General features: G+C 42.1%; 2 protein-coding genes across 4 annotated transcripts; one reads left to right on the top strand and one right to left on the bottom strand.

Moving 5' to 3' along the window:
• The first annotated feature begins 51 nt into the window (after positions 1 to 51).
• On the top strand, positions 52 to 22,505 carry LOC138363443 (peptide transporter family 1-like). 2 transcript variants are annotated; one of them, XM_069322627.1, is made up of 6 exons: positions 52 to 3,946; positions 7,148 to 7,418; positions 13,983 to 14,203; positions 14,647 to 14,813; positions 17,006 to 17,808; positions 18,631 to 22,505. In XM_069322627.1, the coding sequence occupies exons 2-6, from the start codon at positions 7,167 to 7,169 to the stop codon at positions 19,234 to 19,236; spliced, it is 2,049 nt and encodes a 682-aa protein (XP_069178728.1). In that variant the 5' UTR covers positions 52 to 3,946; positions 7,148 to 7,166; the 3' UTR covers positions 19,237 to 22,505. The 2 variants fall into 2 exon arrangements, with proteins under 2 accessions (XP_069178728.1, XP_069178730.1); XM_069322629.1 differs by lacking the exon at positions 52 to 3,946 and adding an exon at positions 13,714 to 13,847 and having other exon boundaries at positions 7,280 to 7,418.
• On the bottom strand, positions 5,099 to 13,280 carry LOC138363445 (uncharacterized). 2 transcript variants are annotated; one of them, XM_069322633.1, is made up of 2 exons: positions 9,430 to 13,280; positions 5,099 to 5,949 (listed from the first exon to the last, which is right to left on the bottom strand). In XM_069322633.1, the coding sequence occupies exon 1, from the start codon at positions 12,798 to 12,800 to the stop codon at positions 11,193 to 11,195; it is 1,608 nt and encodes a 535-aa protein (XP_069178734.1). In that variant the 5' UTR covers positions 12,801 to 13,280; the 3' UTR covers positions 5,099 to 5,949; positions 9,430 to 11,192. The 2 variants fall into 2 exon arrangements, with proteins under 2 accessions (XP_069178734.1, XP_069178733.1); XM_069322632.1 differs by lacking the exon at positions 5,099 to 5,949 and adding an exon at positions 7,425 to 8,984.
• Positions 22,506 to 22,565: the final 60 nt, after the last annotated feature.

Here is a 22,565-nt window from a genome sequence, read left to right as displayed (position 1 = left end):
CGCCCCAGCTGCACGATACCAGCACAGAAAAGTGCGGAGAGGGATGGTAACTCTAAAGTCTACTGTCGACAGACGTGTCCAATAAAGTGAAAGGTATAGAGAAGGTTGCCATAACGGACGTCCTCATCTTCTGCACCCGCTCCATCAAGGAGAATGGAACCGGCGAATGAGAATGGCGAGGAATATGCAGCCTACAGACAGCACTGTAGTCTGACGTGCACTGTGAAACCGTGGGCAATGGAGAAATAGATGTTCCACAGTATCCTCCTGGTTCGAACATCACTGAGAGTAGGGGGAATCCACCAACTTAATAACACTTTCGCACTTTAGATTATCCATGAGTCGTCACCGTATTTTCTTACGTTTCCGCATAACAGACTACGCCTGTAGTCCATCGAAAAAATATTTGTATAAAATCCATTTATTATCCGATCAACTTGGGAATAGTATACAAATGTTTGCCATGAAATTTACGTTTTCTCTAATAGCCGAACAGCTTATAAAAGAAAACGGCGTGGCAGTGAATCATCGTGATAAAACAATTGTATTATTGACACGACGAGTGTAATCAACGTAGTTTTTATATATGTTGCCGGTCGAACGCATACTTATGTGACCTTTAATACTTATGTTCTTATAGAACATTCTATTGCGAGCACATTGGTACAAAAATGAAATACATGCATCGACAAATAATGTCAGGACTGAATTGAATATACACTTTTCAAAGCGAGTTTCGCCGATATGCTGCCGCGGGTAACACTTCGGCCACTTCCCACACTGTTTTGGGTGGGCTACGACATTGAATCTATATTTATATGCATATGTCCGTGTAGAGAATTTTATTGCGATTCCAATGATACCACAATTAGCGATGTAGGACAACTGTAGGCTTCGCAACCATTAAGAGAGTGGAAACATTTTGTTGCTGTTTGGCGCTCTTGGCGAGTGATCTGAATAGTTTTTTATTTGGTGTTGATAGTGCTTATGGTTTGGCGGCATTTTATAGATATGTTCTTATAGACAATTTTATTGCGAACACAGTGATACCAAATTTAAATACGTGCGCCTTCAATTATTATCAGGACAGTAAAAAGAGTGTACACTTTTTCGGTCTTACCGCGTAGGCGCGCGGAGCGCCGAAAGCATCTAGGGTATTATTTTTTTTTGAGCACCAAGAGTGCGAAAGTGTTTTAAAGACGATGGCGATGCGCACCCAGAGGTGTACCCAGTCCGAAGGCGAGTAAGGGTCATGTCAAGTATGTTGCGAGTGTTGACGGGCCTGAGGACGGGGAAAGGCACCTTTTTTTTTTATTAATATATGAGGTACATCTGCATTAGTGCAGCTACTCTAGACTAAATGAAGTGGAGTACAGTGTGTCAAACAAGCTAACTACGTGATGCTAAGAAATCCCCATCACACAGGATGGTTAGTCATCCGTTAGGCATGTGATGGGCAGTCTGCACTGGCAGACTCAGGATGCATTTTGAGGATATCATCAACACAAGATTGAATAAGGTAGCAGTGGTAATACAAGTCCCCATCTCGCAGGATGGTTAGTCATACAGGGCCATATGTTTAGTAGCCGGCACTGGCAAATTTTGGGTACACTGTAAGGATATCTTCAAGAGGCACCCTATTGGAGGCTACCCAGAGAAAACCTAAGGACAGTCAACATCTTCTCCACCCAAGCCGTGAGGCAGGCTGCTTGAAGATGCTACAGAGTCTGTTTGGTCCAGAAGTACCTGTGTAACTTCATGGTGAACATACACCAACCCCGCTACTTCATCTACCTCCTCATTGCCATGAATCCCGGCATAATACAGAATCCATTGCAGAGATTGACCAACCCGGGGAACCTGAGTAAGACAGCAATTCCCCACGGATCTGTGCCCCCGTATGATGGTGGACCCGCGGACGCCGAGATGATATCAGACACAGGGCTGTAAGACAGTCCACGTAGAAGACGCAATGAAGGCCTGGAAACGTGATGGAGGAGTCTGAATACGAGCAAAATTGCGAAGTTCCCCAGCCAAGCACGAATGATCAGGGGAAAGCTTCCATGTCTGACACAAGGAGACAGGAGCATAGAAAGCAGCCGCCGAGGTTGACGGCAACTGACTAACATAGGACCCATCTGTGTAAACCTTCTGGTATCCTTGGTATAAGGCACGCAGGTCAGCAAATATCGAAGGGTCCAGACCCTCTAAATCCTTCTTCCGGTAAGGAGGCATGAAAAAGTCCACCGAAACACTGATGAACTCCTCCGCCCATGGGGGGCACTGGAGAGACGACCAGACCAGGGATGGGTTCTGGGACTGGAAGGGAAAACTCCGAATAAGCGTCAAAGGCCCAGACTATGAAAGGCAGATGACTGCGCCTGAAACGTCCCGCCGGCACATCCCACAAGTGTTCATCGGACTGCAAGCGAGTAAGCAGATGTGCAGCTGGGAGACGCACTATCCGTTGGAGTCGTCGACAAAGGGCTAGAAGGTGTTCAAATCATAGTGGCCAAACTCCCGACTCTGCATGGAGAGAGAGCACTGGCAAGGAGGGAATAACCCCAAGTGCAGAGCGAAGGGCACCATTTTGGAAAGGATAAAGCTGCGCTAAGATCGATGGAGCCGCCGAGCCATAGACTTCAATCCAATACATAATCCTGCTACATAAGAAGGCCTTATTCTTATTTAAATTACATAAGAAGGCCTTATTTAAATTTGGTTTTAGCTTCATTTGTTTCCAGACTATATAAAGTGAGTAGTACCAAATTCTATCTAATTGTACAAATCCACAAGGGCCGTGAAGAGGATTCGAACCTGCGTCCAAGAGCATCCCAGACGCTGCCTTAATCAACTCGGCTACGACATGGTCCTACATTTTTGTTCATTTGATGCATCACGCAATTGTGATTTCTGTGTGTCTATCTAAGTGTCCTTTACGTCAATGTATATGTACGAGAGTCCATATATTGGTGTTCCACAGAGCAGCATACTTGGCCCTCTCCTCTTTCTCATCTACATTAATGACCTTTCAAATGCCTCACAACACCTCAAACCAATTTTATTTGCTGATGACACAACTTTTATTTTCTCCAGTCCTGACCCTCTAGCTCTAAATGTCACAGTGAATACTGAACTAAATAAAGTCCATCTTTGGCTAACTGCCAACAAACTCACCCTCAACATTGACAAAACTTTTTATATTTTGTTTGGAAATAAATCCTCAAATGAAATTAATCTAAGAATAAACAATATACAAATTAGTAACAAAGTTAATGGTAAATTCCTTGGTGTCCTCATCGATAACAAGCTGAATTTCCAGGGACACATTCTAAATATAGCAAAAAAGTTTCTAAAACTGTTGGCGTTCTTTCTAAGATCAGATATTATGTACCTCGCCCTGCCCTGGTGACGCTCTGTTACTCTCTCATCTATCCATATCTCAACTATGGTATTTGTGCTTGGGGTTCTACTACCCAAAATCATTTACGTCCTCTTATTACTCAACACAAAGCTGCTATTAGAACAATATCTAACTCTGGCCCCAGACATCACTCGGTACCCCTACTGAAATCTTTAAATATGTTAGATATTAAGTCACTGCACATCCTCTCATGTGTACTCTATATATTTAAAACTGCGAACTATAATGTCAATTATGACCTTAAAAGCTTCATTGAAAGTTGTAACAGAGCCCATGGGCACCACACCAGAAACAAATATCTATTTCATATTCCAAGAGTACGACTTAATCAAACTAGAAATGCTCTACAAATCAAAGGACCGAGAATGTGGAATGACCTTCCCAATCATGTGACAGGCTGAACCTCTCTCCCCGCCCAACAGTTGTGGTGGGGAGGCTGGCTGTTACTGATGCTACTGGGGTCAGTGTGGACCTGAACACGGTGGGTACCGCAGCTCCTCCCCACCACAGTTGTTCACTCTGGTAAGCTCACCATTACTGTTCGTATCTAATACAGTAAAATGTCATCTCTGAATGTGCAGAGGTGTGTGTTATCATGTTGATATTTTTGCATACGAGCTTGAGGTTGTGTGGGTAGACAGTTCCAAGAATGGTTGTTAGAAGGTAACGTTAGAAGGTTGTTAGAATGGTAACGTTAGAAGGGGTTATGTTGCCTACAATAAATGTTACCATATTATTCATTAAAGTTTACTTCATGTTCTGTGTACATCCCTCGTTTGCCCAAGTAATGAAATGTGTGAGAAAAATTGATCGAACAAAAATAAGGAATGCTGACAGTATTATAATTCATAATGACTTCTCATTACTGAAAAAAGAGAATTTTACTAAAGAAGACCTATTGATTGGTCTTCTAAAATAATTTTTCCTGCCTATACTCTACACAGACGCCGTCTTGTCGAATCGGCTCTGATACACTTACCCAAGCTGAACCTGAGTCCTGGCTTTGTTGCTGTTGACTCTCCCTTTCACAGAATATACTCATATGTTCTAAACTTTCTAACAAACGTGACCTAACACAAGCCTACCTTTCCTTTTTCTCTTTCTTTCTCTTGTTTCTCGTACGTTCCCATTCTTACTCCTATTATTACATCCTATATTACATCTTACCTTCCGTACATTTTGCCTTGCTCTTATCTTCCTCTAGGATTTCCATCTCCTCACCTCTCTCTTGCCTTACTTAATGCCCTTGCCTCCCTTGTCTCATTACGGGCTCACCATAGCCCGTGCTACATGGACACTTCGTTCTGAGTAGCTAAATCTAAAACAACAACAACCTTGTCTCACAAGTTACAGCCCCGTTCCTGTGTCGTTGCAACCCGTTCTCGCACTTTCGTATAGTCAATATTGACTTATTAAATACGTGCATATGTGACATACTAAACATACTAGTTTACCTTGAAAAGCTTCATAGAAAACACCGACCTTACCTAACCTTCTTAGTATGTTAAGATAAGCATCTTATTGCTTCGTAATTACAATTATTACTTAACCTATTATAGGTACAGGTTAAGTAATAATTGTAATTACGAAGCAATAAGATGGTTTTCCTAATATACTAAGAAGGTTAGGTAAGGTCGGTGTTTTCTATAAAGCTTTTCAAGGTAAACTAGTATATTTAGTATGTCACATATGCACATATTTAATACGTCAATATTGACTGTAAGAAAGTGCGAGAACGGGTTGGCCAGGTAAGTCCACAACGGGCTCACCATAGCCCGTGCTATTTGGAACTGTTACGGCCCTCTCGGGACGCAACGGGGTTCTTACTCTGATGTAGTTAGAGGAAGATATATATCCGGCCCCAAGCCAGTAGAGGCTATCAAGGGATGCGATCCGTGACGCAAGTAACTTAAAGGGAGTAGGGAAAGAAAGGTAAGAACTTAATATAATATAACCTTCACCATTTAAATATATAAAAGTAAAACGTACACAAGGGGGAAGGGTATTAACACTTTACAAAGGGGATTATTCACTGTAGTCTTCTGCTGAAGACTCTGGTGCCACACCACTTTCGGTGCCGATTCCTTGGTGCTTTCTTCGTGGCCTCAAGACGTGTCTTCTGGAACGCCGAGCCTACCCTGGCCACAGGTCAGCCACAACACAGGTCCACTGGGGGCACCGTCGTGGAGGCCGTCAACCACACGTCCAGCAGGTCTGCTGGAAGGTACTGAGCCACCAAGGCTGGTACGGCCACTCCACGAACGATAAAAGGGGGTATGCCCTAGACAGGAGTCTCGTGTGATATCACCAATCACCCTCCTGTCCTCAATACCCCAGTGGATTATCGTCTCCAACCGTCGGTCCCGGGTAAATCCGTTCACTGCCACTCCACTGGCAGGCTTAACACACCACAGTGTTCTTCCGGGGGGACGACGTCACAACAGCTGCAGCAAACTTCACTGTATGGAGACTGGCTGCCTCGGGTAGACTGACTCCACTTCCATCACAGTGGTCCCAGGTCGGCTCTGTAAGCAGACACGTCATCAATAACAGGGACACTAAAACATCACACTTACAGGCTCAGATACAAACGCCCGACATATCCACTCCCTAGATGGCGCTGTCGTCGGAGCACCACCTCACCAGAGGTCAGGAGCGGCGGTGTTGAGCGCTGAACCAGACTGGAAACTGGTCCTCGAGGCCAGTACACGCTGTCCTCACTAGGTGTCGTCGTTCGTTTGGCGGGGGTTTCGGGAGCTGACCCACAGATGGCGTGTTTGTCACTGCTCCCGGCTCGGACGCTGAATCCGGGTTCGTAACAGGAACTTTTTGTTCCCAGTAGCTGAATCTATAACAATAACAACAACAACAACAACCATGTCTTATCACATTCGACTTGATAATGGTCCAAGATGGACGGAAACGTCGTCGTCTCTTCAATTTCTAGTGTGTTGTTTGGTCAATATTTTTCAGCCACGTTATTGTGATTTTTCATCTGCACTAAACAAGCCATCTTCCACGGTGGTGATAATAGGTGTATTATGCCACCAAGATCAAGAGGTACCTGCAATTACATTATGTGTGTGTGAGTTTATAATTATCTAAGTGTAGTTGCAGGATGTGAGCAACGCTCGTGGTGTCCCGTCTTCCCCTTCATCTTTGTCATATGACTGAACCCGCTGATAGTTTTGGCATCTACTGACATCCCTTAAATTATTGTAACCTTCTACAACTGTTCGCAAAGCAGAACTTTTGCATAAGTTTTCAACACTATTGCTTTCTAAGCTTTAGTCTGTGGCCTCTTATTCCAGAAGTCTCAGTTTTTAATAATTCCACTTTAGCAAATTTGTCGATTCCTGTCAGGGGTTTTATGTGGTGATTATATCTCCTTACCTTCTCTTTCCTGGCACGTGCCTGTTTTACACCTCAAGCTCATAGCTCTTGTGTGCTTTAGGTCTGGAAGTCATTTGGTGGCTTGTCTTTGTACCTTTTATATTTTGTGTATGTGCTTTTTTTTTTAGATATGGCCACCATACAACTACTGCGTACTGCGAAGTCGGTTTCACGAATCTCGTGAATAATTTTTAAGTATCCCCTTTCATCCATGTATTTAAAAGTTATTTTGAATTCTGCAAGTCTAGCATAGGCTTCTTTCATAATGTTTAAAATAAAAAATCCAGGCATCCTTCATTATGGTTTTTAATTGTGTATATACTGAAACAGGTGAAGTAAGAGAGGCGTCATGGCGTACGGAGGAAGTAGGTCTGGCTGGGCAGTCATGATGGCCTACCCTCGAGGGGCCACAGTCATCCTGGTGTTCTGCCTGCTCGAGCGCCTCGTCTACTACGGGCTCTTCGGCGGTGCTGTGTTCTACATGCAGCGGATGTTGGGCTTCACCTCCTCCTCGGCCACGACGGTCAAGGCCATCATGGAAGGCCTCGTCTACATCGCCCCCATTGCCGGCGCCACCCTGGCCGATGTCTATCTGGGCAAGGTGGGTCGGGTGTGTGTGTATACTCCCCTTGTTGTGCTTGCGTGGGTGGAACTTTGCCTCTTTGTCCTGTCTCTCAACCGTCAATCAACTGGTGTAAAGATTGCTGAGCCTGTTGGGCTCTTATCATATCTACATTTGAAACTGTGAGTGGAGTCATCCTCCACCACACTGCTGGCTAGTGCATTCCATTTTCTAACTACCCAAACACTGAAAAAATTCTATCTAGTGTCTCTGTGACTAAATTGATTAATAAGTTTTCACCTGTGTCTCCTTGTGTGTGCCCTAATGACTCTTCTCATTCGCTTTGCATAGTCTGCAAACATTGATATGAAGGCATCTCTTGTATAGGACATTATCAAATTTTTTCTGATAATCAAAGAATATACAGTATACCCATCCTTCTCTCTCTTATTTCATTTCTGTCTTCTTACTGCAGAACTGCAACAAGTTTGTCAAGCAGGATTTTGCTTTACTAAATCCGTGCTGGTGTTTTGAGACAAAATATGTCTGTTCTAAATGTTTGATTAACCTGCTTCAGAGCAGTCTTTCTAGTAAGTGGCTGGGGATACTCGTTAGTGATGCTGTTCTATAGTACAACGGTTTCTGCCGTTATAGTATAGAATGCAGAGTCGCATTAGCCATCTTCCAGCAATCAGGATGTTCTGTTTTTGAAGAGGAATTAATATTATAGCAAGGGGACTGCACAACTGCTTCAGCTGCCTCTTTTAGTGTCAATGGGAATATTTTGTCTGGTCTTACAGGTTTCGTCACGTCCAATTCCTGTAACAGCGTCCTTACTTCATCTGGTGTCATTATAATTTCAGTGAGACTTTTCCTGTGGAAGTCCCCATACGGTTTGGACTCTTAACTGTAGTGGCAAAATCAGGTTTCATCTTGAATACTTCTTAGAAGTTTTTATTAAGTTCCTAATCATTCTTATCTTTACCTCCTTATGATATCTCTTATCTCCCATTTTTCAAATCTGATAACATGGTTGTTTGCAGTCGTCTTCCTCCTGATGTTGCTCTACAACAGTTTTGGCTGGGACTTAGCATTGTATTCACTGTTATTCTTGTAATGTTTCTCTGCTTCTCAAATAATAAAATAAATAAATAAATGTTTATTTAGGTAAGGTACATACATACAAGAGATTTTACAAAGAATGATGGATTTATAGATAGGGCTAGTACATACAATGCCTAAAGCCACTATTACGCAAAGCGTTTCGGGCATGAAAAACTTAAATGACTAAAGCTTAATACTAATTGAGCATAAAGAATAAAATGTGTTGAGAACAAATAAAATAAGAGATAAAAAGGGGGGAACATGGCTGAAAAAGCAGCACAAATACAATTAGGTCGACAAACAGCGTCGTTTAAAAAAAACATACATGGGTTGACAATAGAGGGGTAAGGTAGGTTACAGAGAATTTATTAGGTATAGCTTCGTTTTTATCTTAAGGGGGCATCAGACCGGAACTATGAGAGTTGTTGTAGGGTATTCATAATTTATTATCCTGATACATGTGAAAGGTGCTGCACCTAGGCCAAGTTTCAGCATCTCAGCCTAAATAGAGAAGGAGAAAAAAAAATATACAATTTTTCAACAATGTTCAATTGCTTTCACAGCCCACAATTGTGAACCAAAATCATTTCTACGACACTCAGCTATGACCTTACTATATAATAAAGATTTGCATGATTGATCTTTGTCCCAGATGTATTTAGTGCAATAATACAGATTTTTAAAAGTTTCAAAAAACGTATGCAACAAAATGAAGTGTATCATTATTTATAAAATCAATAAATCTACGTAGATAAGAAAAAAATCATGCGTTTTTAGAGGCGTAAACTCTACATATAATGTGCAAGTTTCATGTAAATTGAATAATAAATAAAGGCTGTGAAGGCAGATCTAGTTGTAAAAGTTGGAGTTGCGTAACGCGCCGCGACAAGATACTCATACTTGCGGCGTGACAATGCGTGATTTACGCATTGCGGCCAGCTCGTACCTTCTATGGAGAGCTCGCATGCATCTAGCTTTCAATGCTTTTCTCTTGTTCGTTTGGTAAGTCATATTGCAGTACAAATAGCAAAAATAGCATGAGTTCTGGGAGATATTGTGAGAGCGCGTCAGCGATACATCCACTCCCTTTGAGACACACACAGTGACTGAGGGCCTGAGACACCTACCACCCTCTCTCTCACACGAGACTGTTGCCAATGAGTGAGTTTATATTCACTTTATGCATAACATGTTATTTTCAACGCTATTACGAAAAATAAGACTTCTACAACGTAAGATACAATACCCCGCGGCGCACCTACGCCGCGAGGACCAGATTCACGAAAGTTGCAGCGGGAAATTTGACTCTAATTACGTTATTTTTCAAGATAAAATTAAACGGTTTGCACCACAGTGTTGCCAGAACGTTGTAGTATTTTTCGTAAATATTCCATTTTTCTTCGGATTTTCGGGAGTTAGCTTAAACTGGTTGAGAGAGGTACAGTCTTTAACATGGTTGGGAAGGTCATTCCACATTCTGGGTCCCTTGATTTGTAGAGCATTTCTAGTTTGATTCAGTCGTACTCTTGGAATATCAAAACTGTATTTATTTCTGGTGTGGTGCTCATGGGTTCTGTTACAACCTTCAATGAAGCTTTTGAGGTCAGGATTGGCATTACAGTTCAGCGATTTATATATGTATAATACACATGAGAGAATGTGCAGTGACTTAATATCTAACATATTCAGAGATTTGAGTAGGGGTACTGAGTGATGTCGGGCCAGAGTTGGTTATTGTCCTAATAGCAGCTTTGTGTTGAGTAATTAGAGGACGTAAATGATTTTGGGTAGTAGAACCCCAAGCACAAATACCATAGTTGACATATGGATAGATGAGGGAGTAATAGAGAGTCACCAGGGCAGGGCGGGTACATAATATCTGATCTTAGAATGCCAACAGTTTTTGATTTTTTTTTTTATATATTTAGAATGTGTCCCTGGAAATTCGGCTTGTGGTCAATGAAAACGCCAAGGAATTTGCCATTTAATTTGTTACAAATTTGGGTATTGTTTATTTTGAGATTTATTTGATTAGAGATTTATTGCCAAACAGAATATAGAAAGTTTTGTCAATGTTAAGGGTGAGTTTGTTGGCAGTTAGCCAAAGATAGACTTTATTTAGCTCAGTATTTACTGTGGCATTTAGAGCAAGGGGGTCAGGACTGGAGTAAATGAAGGTTGTGTTGTCAGCAAATAGAATTGGTTTGAGGTGTTGGGAGGCATTTGGAAGGTCATCAATGTAGATGAGAAAGAGGAGAGGGCCAAGTATGCTGCCCTGAGGAACACCAATGTTGATGGGTAGGGTGGGAGAAATTGAATTATTCACAGAAACATACTGGAACCTGTCAGTAAGGTAAGATTTGAGGTATTGCAGGGAGTGTCCTCTGACTCCATAATGATGTAATTTAAGAAGAAGGTTTTGGTGGTTGACAGTGTCAAAAGCCTTACGCAGGTCCACAAATAACCCAACAGGGAACTCATTTTTATCAAGAGCTGCATGAATCAAGTTAATCATACTAATAAGTGCATCGTTAGTGCATTTTTTGGGTCTGAATCCATATTGGCAAGAGCTAAGTATATTGTGTTTGTCTAGATAAGAGTAAAGCTGCTTGTAGATTAGTTTTTCAAAAAATTTTGACAAGTTAGGCAGGATTGATATAGGTCTGTAGTTGTTAACATCTGTGAGATCACCACATTTGTGTACAGGGGTTACTCTCGCTTTTTTACAATATCTGGAAAGGTTTGGAGTTCAAGTGACTTGTTAAAGAGCAATACAATAGCAGGGACTAAAGATCTGGAGGCTTTTTTGTAAATTAAAGTTGGTATCTCCTCAAGGGCACTAGACTTGGTTTTAAGGGAAAGGATTATCTCATTGACGTCAGTGGAATTAATAGGCTTTAGGTACAGAGACTGTGGATAGTTACCTGTAAGATAGTCCTTAATGTCAGTACTGGAAGATGGAATATCATTTGCAAGGGATGACCCAATGGAAGGGAAGAACCTATTGAACTCAATAGCAGAATCAGAGGCTGAAAGCTGACCATCGTTATTGGACAGGAGTGTTGGTTTGTTATTTAAAATCTTCTTTGATCCCAATATTTGTGAAATTGTGCTCCAAGTTTTTTTAATGTTGCTCTTTATTTGGGTAAATTTATCTTCATAGTATTTAGTTTTGGCTCGTCTAATTATCTTAGATAGCAATAACGAGTAATTCTTTGAGAATTCTTTGGAGATAATTCCTAACCTATACTTCTTCTCAAGGTCATGTTTTTTATTAATGGATTTAAGTATTCCCTTTGTAAGCCAGGGATTGTTAAGCCTTTTGGTTGTGACTTGTTTTGTAAGCATAGGACAGTGGGTGTTATAAAGGCAGAGAGTTTTTTGAAGAAAAGATTCCACTGCTAGTTTGATGTCCCCTATGTTACCTAACTCGGACTCCCAGTTGACATTATCAGCAGCAGTTACAAAATTGTCTATAGCAGTTTCATTGTGTAGTCTAAAACGTATCACTCTTGACTCAAGAGGTGGTTTGCTAATGTTAGTTAAGAGAAATGTGGGGTAATGGTCTGTAGTGCTATCGGTGATTATACCTGAAGTAAGCGGAGAGGTTATGTTGGTCCAGATGTGATCTAGAGTCGTGGCAGTACTATCAGTGATTCTAGTAGGTCTAGTGATTAAGGGTATGAGGAAGCAGGAATTCATACAGTTGAGGAAGCTAACAGCAGTAGGGTGTTCAGGCTCGCAGAGGTCAATATTAAAGTCCCCTGCGATAATTAGGTGGTTTTTGTTCAGTCTGTTATCGAGTATTAGATTTCTAAGGTTAGAGTTGAATTCGGACACATCAGTGTTAGGAATTCTATAGACTGCACCCACAGACAGGACAGACTCGGCACCCTTGACTCTGAAGCTGGCGAAGATATACTCCCCACAGCAGTCTCTAGTTCTAATTACTTTTAAGCATGTTAGTTCTTGGTGGTAGTAAAGAGCAATACCACCACCTCTCTGAATTTGACGACAGTTGTGAATTGCCGAGTAGTTAGGCATGTTAAAGAGTTGAGTAGTATCCTCTTTTAACCACGTTTCAGTAAGTATAATAAAAGAGAATTTGTTGTCAATAGTTTCAATCAAGGCACTAACATCATCGAAGTGTTTACCTAGGGATCTAACGTTCAAGTTGATTACAGAGATATTGTGATTATGTGTTAACACATTGTTTACATCATGTGCTGTAAAATATCTGTTATTTAGATCATTAAAGTGATGATTGTCATAGATAGTGGATAAGAGGTTTAGTTCTGGGTCTATACTTATCTGCATAAAAAGGCTGGTTGCAGGAAAACAAGGCAAGAATGGCAAATTACAAAATAGAATTATGTTATAAAAGGAGGAAAATATATAAACAAGACTATACAAAACAAACACAAAATGAACAATAAAAGAAAAAATGAGGTAGCTTACAAAGGGCTTACAGGTACTCTCACTAGTTCTGTGTACTCATTTCTGGACTCTTTATATGCATTGTGATTTCCTTCTGTTCTGTGTTCTCTATATTTCTTCCATGCTTTTTTTTGTTTCTTTTCTCAACTTCCAGGCCAACCACTTGGGCTGGACGGTAGAGCGACGGTCTCGCTTCATGCAGGTCGGCGTCAATCCCCGACCGTCTAAGTGTTTGGGCACAATTCCCTCCCCCCGTCCTATCCCAAATCCTTATCCTGACCCTTTCCAAGTGCTATTTCCGAAATGCTGCGCGTAATAGTGGCTTTACAAGAATGGAATTACTATGCTATGTATCCTCACAATCCCAATGTACCTTCTTGTATATATATATATATATATATATATATATATATATATATATATATATATATATATATATATATATATATATATATATATATATATATATATATATATATATATAAATAAGTAAATATATGCGGGCGCCACGAGGGACGCCAGGAACACATTGGTGAGGACAGGGGAAATAATCAAAGTCCACGCTTACAATATCGAAGATTTACACACGATCTTCACTCAAACACATAGAATCGCTTCCCGATTCTTATTTCTCACAGTTACTGAGCAATGAAATGATGGATTGCTCTTGGTGAAGCCGATGATCTGCGATCACTTTGACACAGTCCAGCTGCACCTGCGGTTAGCACATGTGACGGCTATGACTTCATGTATCTTTGTAATCTTTACCACTAGCGGCATCCTATCGCTGCAGGATTCTGCAACTGCAGCAGGGGCGGCGTTGGGTCGATTTAGGCTGGCTGGAGGTGGATATAAACCGAAAGAACCAAGGTCATGGCGAGCACCTGATCTCCCACGTCGTGACAGCACAGCTCCTCAACACAGAAGGTCCGCCTTAATGAAGGTCCTGTTATCTGTATATATCTTCCAAGCTGAACTTCACTCTCGCTCGAGCAACCTCACACTTTCATGCTCCCCGTGCCTCTTCAACGCCTCTTAGCCTCTGTCACCCTCCTCATACAGGCTCGCACAGTGTTCCTGATGTGCTGCGGGTACACAGTGGGCGCCGCCATGTTTACCCTCTCTTCGGTCACCCCCATCATGGCCTCCTTCAACGCCTCCAAGTTCACAGGAGTCTTGGGCATGCTGGCGCTGGGCATCTGCGCAGGGCTCATGAAAGCTGTGTACTCCTCCCTCGGGGCCGACCAGTTCAAAGTCCCAGAACAACGGGAGCAACAGAAGAGGTATGTTAAAGTGGGAGAGGTTCATCAGAGGTGAATTGGGGATATTGATGGGTGTGGAAGGCTGGGAAGAGGGAGTTCACAGGTTGGTGGGTTTTGTAAAGGAGTTAGATGGGTTTGTAGTGTGGCTAATATTTGTCCTTGCTATACACGGTAGGAAGTGCAATTAAAAAGTTGCAACCAAGTTCCCGAACAGACTCGCTGAGAAAAGCGTTAACAAGGACTTAATGCTTGATGATGGAAAACTATGGAAGAAGGATCATGGCTCCTATTCCATAGTCATATTTAGCAAAATCTTTGTATAAGACATGTGCATTTTAGTTTCCTTCAATAATACTTTCTCGATGACGTGTTAGATGGAGTTATTAATTCGTTTTTTGCACATAAACCAGAAAACTGGTAAGTTGTCATCTTAGCATTCTCTTAACTTGTCATTTCTGCTGCAGGTTCTTTTACGCCTTCTACTGGATGGTTAACGCTGGCACCTTCGCCGGGCTATTCATAACAGCTCAAATACGAGACTCTGTCCAGTGCTTCGGTGATGACTGCTACTTCCTCTCCTACATTATAATGGCCGGCCTCATGGTTGTCTCCACCGTCATCTTCGCTGCTGGTCAGTCCTCTAGGATAATAATATTTAAACAATTTTTATTATTTGTTGATGTATTTTCAAGATGGCACCATGGACTATTTTAATATGAATTTGGTGACTTTATAAAACTTTTTGTAAACCCACAAACATATGTGTGTAATGCTGCAAATTAGTCCCAGATGACACTGTAGCATATTAGTCCCAGATGACACTGTAGCATATTAGTCCCAGATGACACTGTAGCATATTAGTCCCAGATGACACCGTAGCATATTAGTCCCAGATGACACCATAGCATATTAGTCCCAGATGACATCATACCATATTAGTCCCAAATGACACCGTAGCATATTAGTCCCAGATGACACCGTAGCATATTAGTCCCAGATGACACCATAGCATATTAGTCCCAGATGACACCGTAGCACATTAGTCCCAAATGACACCGTAGCATATTAGTCCCAGATGACACCGTAGCATTTTAGAGGCAGTCAGAGAAGCCGGTAAAGAGTAGGAGGCGAGCAAGCAAGTAATTAGTCCAAAGGTGTGTCCCGCTAATGGCTTTAATTCCCTTCCTTTTCCTATGTTTTGTTACGGCTATTCATGCCCGTACCACCTCTTGGGTGGCTTAATCTTCATCAATTAATCAATTTATGTTTTGTCTCATACAGCAGTACTCACTCATGTTTGTTCATTAGGAAAAACAGAGTTTAGAAACATTCTACTTAGTAACTTAGGACGGGTATATATATTCTTGAAGATAATTAGCGTACATATGTTAACCTTTATTTCATCAATAAGATTTGTAGACTGTCTCTTGATATATAATTGTGCAATACTCTCCCCAGTGTCTCCACTTGACAGCTCAGGTAGTGCACCATTAGTTGGCCCATCTAGTAAGACCTCACACGTCTGGCTTAGGCAAACTTTAGGGGCAGAAGGGATGCTTTGGCGGGCTTTTTTGGGACCTCTCAAGCATTCATGGGGAACCAGCTGTCAGATCTATGAATTTGACCATTGAGGAAGAGGCACTGATGCCTCCCACAATCACGTAGACTTGCGCCTACGTGATTGTCCCACTTGCCTTTTCGTAGGCTTGTCCCTAGCCTGTAGACTTATCCTTATCCATGTCCCCTCCCCCTAGCTTGTAGGCTATGGACTTGGCGGTCGTTGGGAAATTCAAGATGGGTCTCCTTACCTTCGCTCTCACTGTGCGTAGACAGAAAAGTCATACTGCACACCAAATACAATGGCCAACTCCTTGACTATTGATTGCTTCTAGGACAAGGATGTTTAACTCGATCTAATTAATCATAACTGGACAGTTAGTTAGATTAGTTCATTAATTATGCACCACATACCCGTCCTGTGGACGGTATAGTGGAAAGGGTTACAGAGGCACATAATGGGTTCAGGGACTGAACCCCACTATTCAATAAGCTAAGCAAGTTACAGTTTTAATGCACAACAACCCTCGTGATAGCAATGGCCTGCTGGTAATGTAGGCTCATCAGAGACCCAACATGATAGACCCAAGTCCATACATAATGATTTTAGAACCAATATGTGGTTCTGCACGCGTATTGTATACAACCGTAGTGTGTGTACTCTTGCATTCACAAGCTGATTTCCCTACTGTAGTGCACACAATGTACACCATTAGTCAGCTGTGGAATTAATTGTCTCAGAAAATGAGAAAATTCCCTAGGGCAATGAAGAGGACAAGAACGTACAACCTTGGCATTTGCCAAGCCGCATACACTACCACTAGACCACCACTGACTTGCAAAAGGCATACAACCGGATTTCTACTGAAATCACAGGAAGTCTGGAGGCCCCTACTGAAGCCAGTCCCGGTTTTACATAAAAGCCACAGAAACACACTATGTGTATCTGAAGTTGGGGCATAAGGTGTGGGACCACTCTGCCCTTCCACCCGAGTGATTGTGGGTTATACGTAAAATTTGGACTGGCTTCAGTAGGGGCCTCCAGACATCCTGCGATTGCAGTAGAAATCCGGTTGTATAACTTTAACAAGTCAACGCTGGTCTAGTAGTAGAGTATGCGCCTTGGCAACGCCAAGGTCGTACGTTCGCGTCCACCTTATTGTCCTCGTGGATTTTCTCATTGATATATAAAGTTAATGTGATGTCTGTGTGTTTTAATTCTCTCACATCATCTCTATTATCTGTTATGTATTTGTAATATTATAGGTAGGTCGCAGTACAAGGAGGGGCCCCCAGACACAATGATGATAAGAACTGTTCACTGCGTTGCATACGCGGTTCGCAAGACCTGGGATAAGGACCGAAAGCCTGTGCAGCACTGGCTTGACCGTGCTCAGGACAAATTTGATGCTCAGTTGCTGCTGGACGTGAAGGTGACCTTGCGTGTCCTTCTGCTGTTCTGCACCTTCCCGCTCTTCTGGGCTCTCTTCTATCAGACCTTCACTGGTATGATATTCCAGGCCAAACGTCTCGACGGTAAGGTGGGCAGCTATAGGATCCCGCCAGAGATGTCTCCCACTGCCAACCCACTGCTCGTTTTAGCTCTCATTCCGGTCTTTGATTTTGTGGTCTACCCCTTGTTGGCCCGCGTTGGCGTCCTCACCAAGACCACATCACGGATGATCGCGGGGATGTGCTTCACCATCATCGCCTTCCTGGTCTACGCACTGGTGAACATGAGCGTGGAACAGACTTTCATTCCTCCAGAGCAGGCGAGAATCCACGTTTACAACGCACTGCCTTGCCAGATGGTGATGGAGGTGCCCTTCGTCAAGACCGGTCAGCTGAGTGTGGAGAGCGGAGGCCAGGTGGTTCTGCCTAGCTTGACTGTCACACATGGTGATGAGGTGGAGGCCAAGGTGACAGCCTCCTGCCTCGCCCCAGACATGAGGCAGGTGAGAGTGAGGGTGCTGGGTGCCCATGAGACAACACTCCTTGTCACCTCCACTGGCGTGCTGGCTCTCCCTCCCACACTCGAGTACATCAAGGACGAAGATGCCGACACCAAAGTGAGTCCCCGTACCCAATCATTTCCGCTCCTTGGGTTTCTTGGGTGTAAAAAGGCTAATTGCTAACAATGAGAGCAGACTTTACTAAAGATTCAGCACTAATCATTTCAAGTAACTAGCAACTGGAAAGTGTCTCATAAAGTGTCACCATGACGCCAAGTCAACTGTAAAATACATTAATAAAACACAACAACGGGCGAGTATAATGCTTCACAACACAGTTCAGGCAGAGAATGATAATATCCTAGCAATTATTTTTACTTTTACAAATATTGAAACTTTATCATAGACAGATTTTTACAACTTTCCACATACTCATAAATGTATTAAACAAGTTTTTGAATACTTTTGACAAATAAATAAGATCCATTTATTACAGGTCTATTAAGTAGTTTTTTATTAGTTTTGTTACTATTATTATTGATAGTCACAAGGCAATCACAACAGCGTGATTTATCAATGATAAAATCACTGGAGCCGAGCAGGGATTGATCCAGCATCTTCAGATGCTGGTTTTTCTTAAGATGCTGCATCGTCTAAAGATGCCACTTCATCTTAAGACAATTTCCTTAGCAACAAAATCCTTAGAGGACACAGTAGTGTCTGGATGAATATCTTTTGTAGAATGTTATGGGGGGCATAGCGCAAGTCTGTCATTCACCAAGATGTTGCTTCTATCCCCACTGCTCAAATGATTTATCATTACTGATATTATCATTGTTATTGTTAATATTATTTGATGGTGCCTTAGAAATACATATTCTGTAAAATTTAGGGCCTGATTTCCTGGTGTTGTTCAGTTGTGTTGGTTCGCCCTGACAGGTGCGGGTGTTGGCGCCTGCGCACAACGAGCTCAACGTGACGCTCACGTACGACACCATCCTCCACAACTTCCAGCTCCTGGAGGGAAAGACGGAGTTCCAGCGTATCAGTCCCCAGGAGTACAAGGTGATGGTGGAAGAGGTGGAAGTTGGAGAGGCTGCAGTGTACCAGGACGGTGTGTACGACATCGTCATCACCACCACCGACGTCTTCCTCTTCCCCATGACGGCCCCTGCAAACGTCCACATGGTGTGGCTCCTTCCCCAGTACGTCCTCATCACCATCGGCGATGTCCTCTTCACAGTCTCTGGCATGGACTTTGCTTACTCGCAGGCCCCGATGGCCATGAAGTCTTCACTACAGGCAGCCAATCTCTTCACAATTACTGCCGGCTTGTGGCTCTTTGCAGGACTAACCAGCCTGAGCTCTGCCACGGGGGCCTTCAAGCACCGAGCCTCTCACGAAGCCTTCTTCTACGCTTGTCTCATGTCCGTCAACACCATAATTTTCTTCATGTTGATTAGGAGAAACAAGAAATCTCGCCTGAGGACCCCGGTATGGAGACATACACAAGTGAATCCTGTCTGTGAGCCCATCAACAATTAGCCTTTCACGACAATCTTGTTTTCATAGCCGTCTCCGTGGCGTAGTGGTAAAGCACCCGCCGGGCGCTTTGCGAACGCTTTGGCCTGTTTTCGTATTCTGGCCGGGGAGGATCGACTGGGCCAATCCTTAACTGTAGCCTCTTTGCCCTGCAGTGAATGGGTATCTGATTGTTAAAGGATTTGGCGAGTTGTATTCCGGGAAGGAAGGAACTCCCTTGTGAATTGAAAAGCTTTCAAACTTTTGCCTCATTCAAACACAAAAAGTACCTTGTCGGAAAATCCGACACCATTTAACAATAATATCATACAGACAGATAAGAGCTGTGTTGTATAAACAAGTTACCCATAGAAAACGTAACTTGTAGTGGAATTACCGTCTATAGAAAACGGGATATCATCACCACATACTATTATAATTCACCAGCTATTCTGCTGGGAATTGTTCTTAAATACATTAGTCTTTGGACTTTACCATCATAAAACATCTTATATAAATTAACTTAATTATCAATATTAAAGTAGAGTAAATGTGACCCTTCTATCACTTTCTGATATGTGGACAATGTAAGCCAGGCGTCAGGGAGGAAGGAGGGCAGCCATTGTTGTGTCACCTCCGAGACGTGTGGAGCAAATTCGGCTCCTATCATATCTGGACAATGTCGGCCAGTAACGTCAATAGTATGGAGTGTTAAACAGCCATTGTTTATACTAGACCAGAGGCTCACAGGAGCAAATACGGCTCCTGTTAATTTTACTTGGACGTAGTGTTATGGAAACCAAAGGTACCATCTCCAACACAATGTCTACAATTCAAGTTAAGTGTTCTTTCCGAAACCCATGTATCTTTCATTTATGGCCATTAATGTCATTATATAGGGTGACCCGGTTAGAGCACGTGAAAGCCTCAAACTAAAGGTAATTAAGCCAGGTCTTTATTGTTCCATGTATAGTGTTTTCTCTGATATAGCTTGTCATATATAGGATTCTGGCTTCACAGTTAGCGCCCTTTTGACAGGTCAAGACGAGGAAGACTTTGTGCACCAGTTACTGGGTGATGGAAGCTACCTCAAAGAGGATAATTTGGTGTCTACACCCTAGTTATACCTGGTGGAGTAACCTGCTGTACTATAAGATAAGGAACCTTTTCAATGTATGTAGTTAATACTGTAGTTTGATTGACTGCATATATATTAATTTAATAAACCCCCCTAATGTGTAGAGGATCGATTTGTGAGATTATGACATTATTGCAGAAATACAGTCCACTTATCATTATACAAATTGCTATCGAAGTATATAAATTAACGAAAATATAAATTCATATAAATTAAATAAATATAAATCTCACAGGTCGGTTCCCACATACCTAATTTCATCTTCGTAGTTTCCTACAGTTAGTTTAGTTCATTAATTATGCACCCCATACCCATCTTGTGGGCGGTAGTGGAAAGGGTTACAGAGGCACATAATGGGCTCAGGGACTGAATCCCACAATTCATTTAGCTAAGCAAGTTACAATCTTGATGAGCTAGTTACAAAATTCAGTATAAGTCGTCACATCAACAATGGGTTCGAGATCGACCACAAGTAGTTTCTAAATTAAGCAACTGACATATGTGGAGAGCTAGTGTCACAATTGATATGTTTGTCCTGCACACCGCCCCCCATCCAGTGGGCAGCGGTGGATAGGTTACAATCACTTAGTTACTACCTACAGTTAGCAAACTGGGGATATTTGGCTAAAATTTCTGGTAGCAGATTGTTTTGAATGAAATATTTACACATCGTTGGAACATTGGTTATAGAATTGTCTCTAAATTCACGTATCTTTTCGCACCCCATCACATAGTGACGGAGGGTGTGCGAATAATTTTGTTGACACAGTTTACATTTGGTCAGGTCTACATCGGCAGATAATGAAAATTCCCAGAGATACTTGTAACCGAGTCTAAGACGAACAGTAGTAACATCTAGAAGTCTGCTGATTTTATTGGATGAACCATAGATATGTGGCTCCTCTTGCATGATAGTATGATGATAGATGGAATTACTGGTGTCAATTTCACTTTGCCTCAGATTTACAAGATCTTGGTGAAGTTCTCGGTGTACTGCTGCTCTCAGATTGCTCATTGACAATCCAAGGTTACACTCAACGGCTCCTTTAAAGGCTGATTCTTTGGCTAACCTATCAGCTCTATCATGCATTCGGAGTCCAACATGAGATGGAGACCACATGAAATGGACTCTGTTACCATCCATAATAATTTTGTTGTATTTGTGTCTAGCTTCGGACACGAGCATGTTACAGTTATGTCTTAAAGAGTTAAGAGCATTTAAGGATGATAAGGAGTCACTTACAATTAATGTATCAAGTTTGGAGACTTGTACACATTTCAGTGCAAGGAGCAAGGCAAATAGTTCGGTCTGAAGGGTAGAGGCCCAGTTGTTTATACGGACTCTCCACTCAAAGTATAGGCCATCGCCCATTGTCAGGACAACTGCACTTCCAGCTGCACCCGTGGGGCGGTGTAGGGAACCATCAGTGTATATGATTTGAGAGAGAGAATGCTCTGTGGACAGAGCATCAATATGGCTTAAGGCGTTGAGCTTTGCCTCAAGACGAAGCTTGAGCTGATCTCTAATTTGCTTCTTGGGTGGAAAGGGAGGGATTAAAACTGGAAAGAGTGTAATCTCCCACGGTGCAGGAAAGTGTCGTTGTTGTTTCTCTTGGTACAAATTATGAACCTGATACATTCTGAGTTGAGTTCCAGTTTTAATTATCCATTTGGAACAATGCTGATCATAAATAAAGAAATTCTGGAGGGCTTCTGTGCAAGGGTTAGGATGAGTTAGCCTAAGCATTTTTATACCAATTTGACAGTTAATTTCAGTAACACGATCAACAACGCTCGGAATATTAAGTTCCTTTCTCATATTAAGTATCTTTGTGGTACGAGGGCACCCAAGGATAATCCTCAAGGCTTCGTTCTGCAATTCTTCAAGCCCTCCAAGCTTTCTCTCAGGTTTGAAAAATTTGCAGAACGAAGCCTCCCTACACTGAGCTTTAAATTTGATCTGTATCTAGTGTTACCCGATCTCCAAATCTTTATGTACTTAATCCAAACAATTTTATCATTGTGTTCATTGCTGTCTTCTTTTATGCACTAGCCATATGTTGTATTGTGCCTACTAATTTTTGTTAAACTACCATTCAAGCTGTCATTGCAATCAATCTGAGCTACCTATGTGCTTTAATATACCTACAAATTTATCTCATCTTTTAGTTTTTTCTTGCTATGTACCTATTATCATTTTTATAAATTTTGCCAG

This window comes from Procambarus clarkii, chromosome 11, assembly GCF_040958095.1.
Source record: "Procambarus clarkii isolate CNS0578487 chromosome 11, FALCON_Pclarkii_2.0, whole genome shotgun sequence".
In the NCBI taxonomy this organism is placed as follows: domain Eukaryota; kingdom Metazoa; phylum Arthropoda; class Malacostraca; order Decapoda; family Cambaridae; genus Procambarus; species Procambarus clarkii.
The sequence above is the reverse complement of the archived record's forward strand: the minus strand, read 5'-3'. Positions and strand labels throughout refer to the sequence as shown.